This window comes from Chaetura pelagica, unplaced genomic scaffold (genome assembly GCF_000747805.2).
Source record: "Chaetura pelagica isolate M959 unplaced genomic scaffold, ChaPel_1.0 scaffold1, whole genome shotgun sequence".
Lineage (NCBI taxonomy): Eukaryota > Metazoa > Chordata > Aves > Apodiformes > Apodidae > Chaetura > Chaetura pelagica.
This window is the reverse complement of record NW_009951948.1, coordinates 634,971-644,620: the sequence shown is the minus strand read 5'-3', so window position 1 is coordinate 644,620 and position 9,650 is coordinate 634,971. Positions and strand designations below refer to the sequence as shown.

Here is a 9,650-nt window from a genome sequence, read left to right as displayed (position 1 = left end):
TGTTGCTGGGCCCTGACGGGGGTTGCTGGGCCCTGACGGGGGTTGTTGCTGTGCCCGCAGTGGTTCCTCGGCGAGGCGGGCGGCGGGGAAGGCGCCGAGGGTCTGACGAGCAGCAAGTTCCGGGCGGACTGGGCCTACCGGCGACGGGAGTTTGAGGAATTTCCAGGGATTTTGCCCGGCCTGGATCGGCGGAAGTTGGAGGGATATAAATCGGCGTGATCCTGCAGTCCTGGTTTGTGTTGGAAGCACGGCAGCCCCACGGGCAGTGACCCGGAGAGGAGCTGCCCTGCTGGCCGAGCTGTGGTCAGGCCATGGCCAGTGACCGTGTTTGCAGCCCCCTCAGCCTGTTGTCACCCGCCCAGAAGTCACGGAGAAGTCGGTGTGAACTGGCCAGAAACGCTGCTCTGCCCCCAGGGCTGGTCCAGATCAGGTTTGCACATCTGCGCAGTTCTGTCATGCGCAGAGCTGGTGTTTGTGGCCGTGGATGTCATGGTCAGCCAGAGTTTGAAGCATGTGGATTTCCCTGCTCCTGAGGACAGTGTCCCACAAAGGCTGCCGAATCACTGGCAGCCACCTGGCTGCTCACCTTTCTCAGAGCTCCCCTGCTGCCAGGTGAAAGCTGACTGTAGTTGTCAGTCTCCTGACAGTTGGCTTATGAACCTTATCATCACCTCTCTGCTGCCTCCCCTTGCATAGCTGGTTATGTCTTTGGGATGCATATATGTTCCCCATTTCTGTTCCTGCCTGCTCCTAGACTCCATACCCACTACCTGCTCCCCGAGCCACATTCCTAATCATTGATGCTCCTTTGCCTCTCTAATCCTAGTTGCAGGATCTGGTCTTTTGCTGCCTTGTTTCCTGATTGAAATTAGCTGCTTCTGTCCTTGTTTCAACTGTTATAGTTCTTGTTCCAGGCTATGGTTTGCATTACAAACCCCTCAAGCCAACTTCTGACTCCACTCCTTTTGCCTCACCCATTGGATTTGTGGATCTGTTTGTACCTCGGTCAGCACTGTCTTCTGCTTCTTAATGTCATTCCAGCAGTACTGTTGTCTTGTGTGTACCCAACGGATGTTTTCTAGTCTCAGCTGAAACACGCTGGAGGGGCTCCTAAGAGTGTGCTGAGAAAAGAGGAGTCTCAGGCTGCGGTCGTAGCTGGCTGCTGACCAGCAGGAAGAGCAGACTGCACCTTGCTGTGTGCTGTGGTGCCCTCTCAGGAGACAGTGACACCCCCTCAGATCTGCTGGTGGAATAGGCCATTGCTTCCTCACCCTTTTCTGCCACAGTGATCCATGTTAAAAAATGGCTAGTCTTCAGTCTTACTGCTAACCTGGATCCCTGTGACAGAACTGCACATAAACTTACAGGTTTGAGAGCACTGAACATGGAAGGAGATGAGCAGATGGGGGCAGTCATGTCTTCACTCACTGAGAGCGCTTTTTTACGGCAGCCGAGGCCACTTGATAGGAAGTGCCAAGGACCTCGGTGATCTAAGCTGCACCCATTTTTAGGGTATAGATATGTGCCCACATAGGGTATGTGCCCATTTTTAGGACTGCAGGATCTTCTTGGGAGTCGTAATGCCTGATTTTTCCCAGGTTATATCCCTTTGTCACACAAGAAGGCAAAGAGGGTTCCTGCAGCCCCCTCCTCTGACCCATTTTCACCAGTGGCTGCTGTGCTGTGCTCACTGAGCAGATGGGAGCTCCCTCTTTTGCTTGAGAAGGAATGTGAACTTAACAGCAGGGAAGAAAAATATTTCAGCCATTTTCCTAGGGAGTATTTAGGGTGTGTCCCTTGGAAGCTCTTTCTGTTAGAACCATTTAAGTTTGCAAGGAATAATTAAATTTTCATTTTGAGAGATGGGAGAATGAGCACTGCTCTTTAGTCTTCTGATCTGAGCACTCATATGGAGATGGAAGAGCCAAAATTCCAGTCTTAGCTTCACTGCATACTTAATTTAATGTATTTAAATGTTAATTGGAGTCCTGGTGGGTACCCTGAGCATTAAACTATATCAGTGTTGCTCATTCTTGTAAATTTTCCCTAGCCTAATTCATATTTTATTATTAAATGCAAATTAGAACCACCCTACAGGAACAATGGAGTTTCACTTTCCTTGTGGTATTCACCAACTTGCTGATTATTTATGTGAGGTGAGGTACTTGCAGGGTCAAGCCTTTCTGTGGAGGATGCCATGGATTTGAAACAAGGTACCCCAAACTTAGCATGAGTGCTCTGATCATTGAGTTGATAGCTGGGGGAAAGATGTCTTGTGTCACATACTGCCCAGGTCAGTAGATCCCTTCTGGATCAGGCCTCGTGGGGGAGAGGTGGTCAGATGTGTGGAGAATCCTGCCAGGGCTTAAGCACGAGTTTAGGATTGAGGCTGCTCATCACTGTCTAGACTTGGCTGTGTAGTACAGGGGCCCTCCTGTGCTGCTGGCATAGGTGGTAGCTGAGTCTGGAGAAAGAAAAATGTGGACTTCAGCTCCTGAATTCCCTTTGTCATAAACAGAACATACTCTCAGGCTTGCCTTTCAATTAAAATCTCTCCCTCTTTTGTTTGGCTTTTCTTTTTGTTGACACTACTAGAAAGCCCTGTGTGACTACTCAAACTGCTTACTACTCTTACCTCCCAGTAACGTTGCAATGAGACGAGATGTCCAAGAGGGCCAGGCTCGGTGTTTATCCCACCTAGGAAGGCACAAGGAGGCTCTCGATATTGCACAAAAAATGGTAATTAACACAACCTTTCTTTTAACCTTTGAACGTGAAAATATTACCCGTGGTTCTTTTATATGGACCATTTTCTGGAAAAATAATCTTCATGTGTATAATCCTTCAGGATGTTCAGTGCTCGGAGTATTTGGTAAACAGAGGGTAACTGTCACTGCAGATCTAATCACTCTTTAGAAATCAGAACACCCTGTACCACAATGAGCTCCCTGTGCAGGGAGGTTGGTAGTCCTGGAAGGGACTAAATATAATGCTCTGCCAGGCAGAATTAATGCAATGTAATAGGAATTATAAGAAGGGGGATAAATGAGTACTTAAGTCTTTCCACTATAAAAGTGATGGTTCAAAACTACCTTTTATTTCCATATACTCACTGCCAAACAACTACAAGAAACGTATCTATCCACAAATTGAGTTTTTCCCATAAAGTAGAAAGTCCAGAGGCTCTGACGTCTTGTAGAATTTTACTGCTGCTGTTTATTTTCTATAAAAGGTGTTTCTACTATAAAGAATGGCATTTGTATAAAACTCTGAATGCAAATAAACAAATGACAGAATTCTTGCCTTTCAGGCTGGGACCAGACAGCTGGAGGCAGTGCTGTCAGCTTGATCCTGCATGATCCGTGTCACGTTGTATCATGTAAAATTAAGAGCACAGTTTTGTTCAGTTTAAAAATTGCCTTCAGTGCTGCTTGCATTTCATTATTCAGGGACACATTTTCTTAGGCTCTGACAGATGACTCTGTTCTACTCCTGGTTTTAATCTATTATCTTTTGTTTCTAGAGAGATGGTGCTACTAACACAGATCACTTGACAGCGGTTCTCAGCCTGCAGTTTGCCATTTACCAGGGCCTGGAAAATGTAGGAGAAAAGATCATGTGTCTGCAGCAGCTGATCTGCTTACATCCTTTCAACCCTTGGTACTGGAAGTTACTCGCTGAAGCTTATATGAGCCTTTTACACAGTTTGACTCCATTAGACATTCCAGAAACAAATCTAAATCAGTCTAAAGAGGTTAGTTTTAGTGATAGGAGTTTCAAAACATCAGCTGGAAGAGAGATTAATTTGCAGCCTGACCCATCAGACAGCCAGAAAGAAGGCCCTTGGTCCAGCCTTGCTACAGAAACAAAGAGAGAGAATGCAGTGACTTGTAGGAGCAGCCAAGTTGTGAAAGAATTCTTCTGCACTTCAGAAGAACTGGAAAGGATGGATGGAGGGAAACACACAGCTTCTGAGTCCTGGAAGCAGAACATGTGGAAGAACACTGGGATAAAGGCATGTGCGTCATTTATTAGAGCAAGGTAACTAAATGTGTTCTTGGAATAATGTTTACTTCTCCCAGTTGAGAATGATTTAAAGCACATTTTTCCCCACCCTTTAAATTTTAAGTTTACATTTTCAATTTAAATGTTTGTTCCAGCGCTGGCAACGCTGACTTAGAAGCTCCCTGCTACTGCTTCGGATCTAAAAATCCACTAGCATGGTTGCTGTGAACAACCTGCATTTGAGTGGAAAGACTAAACCAGAGCCAGGCACTGTTGGAGAAGTAAAACGTTTTCTTAGTGACCTTATTATATGAATCTTTTCAAATAATTATATACAACAGGCTGTATCCTGCTCTGGTATTAAAGATGCAGCAGCAGAAGTGCCCCAAAGAGGAGGCCAGCCAGTCTTCCTTCTGCGAGTGCCACCTGCCTTGTTTGCTTGAAGCCTCATGCTTGAGTGAAAATGTATTTTATAATAATACCCCAATATGCATAATGGATGAGGTTGAAAAATGAATTCTGTGACAGCTGATTGATGGGGCTGCATTCAGATGCTCTTTCCTTTTCTTTCCTCTCTTCCTAAAACTTGCACACAACAAAAATCCCCAAAACATAATCTTTCAATGAGATAATTAGGAACTGGTTTTGTTAAAATAGATTAGATTTTCGCAACCCCCCCCCCCTTGCCTCTTGGTGGTGTATTTGTCACTGAATGTATTTTAAGCCATCTCCTGAACTTCCAAACATATTTACAGAAAATGCTTTATAGCTGCCCTGTTAGGGCAAGATTTAAGAAATGTCAAAAAAGGTATAGTAGCTTTTAACTGTACCCAGACTAACAGATAATGTGTTTAATTCCTATTTGAGAGAAGTTAACAGATTTAGTATTGATACAGAATATTAAAGCTATGTTCAAATTGAAGTAATTTGTGTTGTTTGTTTCTGCATACATAGTTTAGCATTGGAACAATTACCAATTGTGGGAATTCCTTTCTTGGCTACACAGTTTCACAGTTTTTTATATTTGCAGATATACTTACCCAGGGTAAGCTTCTCCCCTACCAAGGGCTTATGCATTAAATAGTTTGTTTAATATTTTCAGGTCTGTTGGGTTTTAAGTGAGATGTGGATGTTGTATAAACATGAGGCACTGTCTTGAACATGAAACTGTGATGAAAGATTTCAGAAAATATTCCATAGTTAGCCTGTGTAGGGAGGATATTTGTCTAAAATCCCCACATTTCTAGCTTTTCAGGTTACAGAGATAATAATTGCCATAGACAGCAAAGCACTGCTGTCCTGTTAGGCCTTAATAAGGATGTGGGACACCTGATGTACTGCAGTGAATGCCAGCAGGTCCCAGCTTCACTTTTGAATTGTGTGACAAATACACAGAATCATAGAAACCTGATGAAGTTCAACAAGGGCAAGTGTAGAGTTTTGCATTTGGGGAAGAGAAACACCATGTACCAGTACAGGTTGGGGGCTGACCTGCTGGAGAGCAGTGTAGGTGAAAGGGACCTGGGGGTCCTGGTAGACAGGAGGATGACCATGAGCCAGCAGTGTGCCCTTGTGGCCAAGAAGGCCAATGGCATCCTGGGGTGCATTAGAAAGGGTGTGGTTAGTCGGTCAAGGGAGGTTCTCCTCCCCCTCTATTCCGCCCTGGTGAGGCAGCATCTGGAATCTTGTGTCCAGTTCTGGGCCCCTCGGTTCAAGAAGGACAGGGAACTGCTTGAAAGAGTCCAGCGCAGAGCCACAGAGATGATGGAGTGGAACATCTCCCTTATGAGGAAAGGCTGAGAGAGCTGGGTCTCTTTAGCTTGGAGAAAAGGAGACTGAGGGGTGACCTTATCAATGTTTACAAATATGTAAGGGGTGAGTGTCAGGAAGATGGAGTTAGGCTTTTCTCAGTGATGACCAGTGATAGGACAAGGGGTAATGGGTGCAAACTGGAGCATAGGAGGTTCAAGGTGGATATCTGAAAAAAATTTTTTACTGTGAGAGTGACAGAGCACTGGAACAGGCTGCCCAGGGAGGTTGTGGAGTCTCCTTCACTGGAGACATTCAAAACCTGCCTGGATGTGTTCCTGTGTGGTGTGCTATAGGTGGACCCGCTCCACTAGACCAGGTTGCTCCAAGCCCCATCCAACCTGGCTTTGAACACTTCCGGGGAGGGGGCTTCCACAACTTCCCTGGGCAGCCTGTGCCAGTGTCTCACCACCCTTGCAGCAAAAAATTTCTTCCTAATGTTTAACTTAAGTCTGCCCTCCTCCAGTTTAAAACCAGTACCCCTTGTCCTATTGCTACATGCCTTTATGGGGAGAAAAAAAAATGGCACAAAGCTGCCAGAGATTCTTGGCATTTTGGGTTTTTTTGGGAAAAAAAAAAAAAGTGCTTCTCAGTACTTCTGTCCTAGCAGGAATATACCATAGCCATAGTGGATTGATAGGGATGTATTAATTTCTCTGCACTTTTTGCAGTTGGCAAAAATGAGGAAGAAGAGCTGGCTTTACAGCATTATATTTTGTTTGGTTTTAGGCTTGGTGACTTACTCTTTTGCCAGTTCTACCTTTTTTTATCTGTCTTTTTCATTTCAGGCTTTTACTTCAGCTTACCCAGTTGCAACAGTCGTCCTTTGCACTAGAGAGTAACATGAAAGGTCAAAAAGAAATTGATGACCAAGTGGCACGACTTGATTTCAATGAAAACTCCTTGCTGTTGATGACCAAGGTAAGGGGATGTTTCATTGTGTGCAAGTTCTGGGCTGTACGTAGGCTGGTTGAGGTACCTGAGCCAGTTCGGGCATGGTCAGCAGGACACTCCCCTGAGCTAATTAACTGTGTCAGGAAGCCTGGCAAATTAGCTGGGGTGGTAGTGTGTTATCTGGAACTGAGGGTGATGCCTCCATAGTGCTGGCTTGTGTCATGCAGGTGTCTCTCTGTTCTGCTGAGATTGGCCTTTAAGGAATGTTCAGGGTTGTTAAGTTCTTCATTGGACTTGTATTTGCAGATACATTATCACTGTGCATTTCCTGGGATGCTGAGTTTACCTCAGGAGTTTCAGATGCCATAAAGTGAATCACAAGTATGAAAATGGAGGTGAAGATTACTCTGATGGCCACAGTAGTATTAAACATTCCAGAACGAGTATTACACGTTTTCAGGAGGAGCCAGAGATCCTTTTACGTGATTTCTTCTGTTTCATGTACTGGCTTCTAGCTTTAAAGAATTACAAGGAAGGAGACTAAGATTGCGCTACTTTATTTGTCGAAACTAAATATTTGTATTGCTGCTTATAGAGATTGTGACTTTTGGGTTAAGGAGCAAAAGGAAGCCAGTGAGATTCTAACTTGGCTGTCAGTGTTTCAGCGTTAAGCTGGTAGTAACGAAGCCGTTGCCTGGCGGGCGGGCAGTCGTGTGGGCTTTAATCCGTCAGAGGGCACTAGTACGCAGACTATCTCGGGTCTTCAAAAGGTTGGGGAAAGAAACTTCTCTCCTTGCTTCCCTGGGCCCGACACGCCCCAGGAAGAGACCCGTGTTGGTGCTGATGCAAGGTGAGCACTGAATGCAGAGCTGGCGGTGAGATTTGTGCTGCTTACTTGTAGAGTAAAAATCCCCGTGGAGAAGCGGAGCCAGAAGCTGGGTGGGGTTGTGCAGCTGGGAGCTTGGGCTCTCAGTTCTCCCTGTTTATTGCAGAATGCAACAGGCAGTTACTTGATCGTGACTTGGAAACTTCTGGACAATGTGTGGTTCATGTTTCAAGGGCTTTTCTCGTAAAGAACTGTTATTAATGTCATACTTGCTGTTTTCTCTGCAAGTCATTTTCATGTCTGTCATCTTTCATACTCTGTTTGCAGGTTATGGGCCAGGATCTTGTACCAGAAAAACTAAAAGAAGAATTTCAGGGTGAGGTAAAATGCATAGGCCCTTCAGCACTGTCATCACTGGTAACTGCATCAGCCACAGAATTTGAAATCAAATGGTTTAGTAATCTCCAAGATGATTTATGTCACTTTGACAGACAATTCTGTTCAGATTGATATCTCTCACCTTCTGTACCTTAAATGTTTCATTGTATTTATTCTCATATCTCCAAATGATTATGGAATGATATATGCAATAAAGTTCATACTGCATTTTTTTTAAGAATTCTTATTGTATATCTTTTAAGAATACATGTAGATCTCTGCATTTAAACTCTTAACATCTCATAATTTATTTTGTTCAATGATTAGTTTGTATTTAAAATAGTAAGGAATCCAGTATAAAATCCAGCTTTCAGGGATAGCTTTCCATCATAAACCTCACTGTGTTATGCTTGAAGCACCTGTGATTTCTGGGGGCCTGTGATGCTTGTGGGCTGACAGGCTTCCTTTATGATACCTAGTTTGAAAGTTTCTTGGTATCAAATTCTGTGTTGTTGCATTGAGAACCACAGAATTAGCCATTTTCTTCATTAATTTTAAAGAATATTTATTGATTAGTTGACATTATAGTGATTTCCTGTTCGGAGCTGGATAGCTAGAAAACTTAAATATATTTATGCTGAGAAATTGTCAACAATCCCATGTATTTCAGAAAAAGAATCTAAATGGTAAATATTTAACTGAGAATTGGAAGGAGAGTTTCTTGACGGCTAAGTGTTTTTTTGCAGGTGTAGAACTAGCTTAGGTGACAGAGGAGAAAAACTCTGCCAGTTGTTTATACGTACTGAGGAGTGTTTAGTCAGATCATATCCTTTGTGAAACCCTGCAAGGAAGATCTGTGCTGTGAATAAACTGGCAGTGTTGTTTCTGCATCACCCAGCTCCTTGTGTTATGCTTTCACTTGATATTGACACCACTTTGCTTTACTTTCTGAAGCATCGATGCTGTTCTTTGAGTTTCCAGAGAAAAAGGCAAAAATTATCCATAGGTTTTTACTTGAAATAATTTACATTTGAGGCAAACAAAGTGTGTTCTTGCCCCATCTTCTCTTAAACAGAGAGTTTTAAAGTCTTTGCTGCTTTTTGTAAAAGTGTTCTTTAGTGGATATAGTTTAAAATCAGGAATCTCTTATACATAATTTACTGTGACTTCATGTTTTCCTGTGATTTCTTTCTGAAGTACCCAAGGGTGCTGAAACTGGGTAACTCACAATTGACACACCATATGTGAACACACTTTGTGTCTTCTGCTTTAAGGTGAATTTTAAAGCTTTAAGATACTGGTTAGGGAACTTGTCAGTAACCCTTGGCATGGTGTGGCCCTCTGCTAAGTTGACTGTAAAACCTCTCCTGAAAAATGGAATATTGCCTTCAGCCATGTCAAATTATCTTCGAGAGTTCGGTGACTTAATGCGATTAAACCACATCCTGGTCAGCTTGTTATAAAAGATGATGGCTTGGCAAGTATACTTGGATAAGCACTAATCCACTCACAGTGTATTACGGAATATCTGGTTTAGTCATGCGTGTGTGCTTTGCTAGGTGGAAATTGGTGTGTGTGTGTGTAGGGCACTATATTTGGGTGGCAGTGAAACATGCCTGAAGGGCTGGGGGTGCTTTTAACACTTACCTGGTGTCGTAAGTTTTCAGTAGAGACTGTCCATAATGTGCTGGAAATTAATTACAATGTTGAGCTCAACAGTAGAATTACACTATTACAG

The 9,650-nt window shown here is 43.6% G+C and overlaps 1 protein-coding gene across 1 annotated transcript in view; it reads left to right on the top strand.

The window, feature by feature from the left end:
* Positions 1–8,044, top strand: part of LOC104388733 — an 11,909-nt gene extending 3,865 nt beyond the window's left edge. The window contains exons 2-6 of the mRNA XM_009997653.1: positions 61–154; positions 2,594–2,739; positions 3,524–4,041; positions 6,603–6,735; positions 7,862–8,044. Coding sequence (XP_009995955.1) covers positions 61–154; positions 2,594–2,739; positions 3,524–4,041; positions 6,603–6,735; positions 7,862–8,044 — 1,074 coding nt within the window. The remainder of the gene's footprint in view (positions 1–60; positions 155–2,593; positions 2,740–3,523; positions 4,042–6,602; positions 6,736–7,861) is intronic.
* Positions 8,045–9,650: the final 1,606 nt, after the last annotated feature.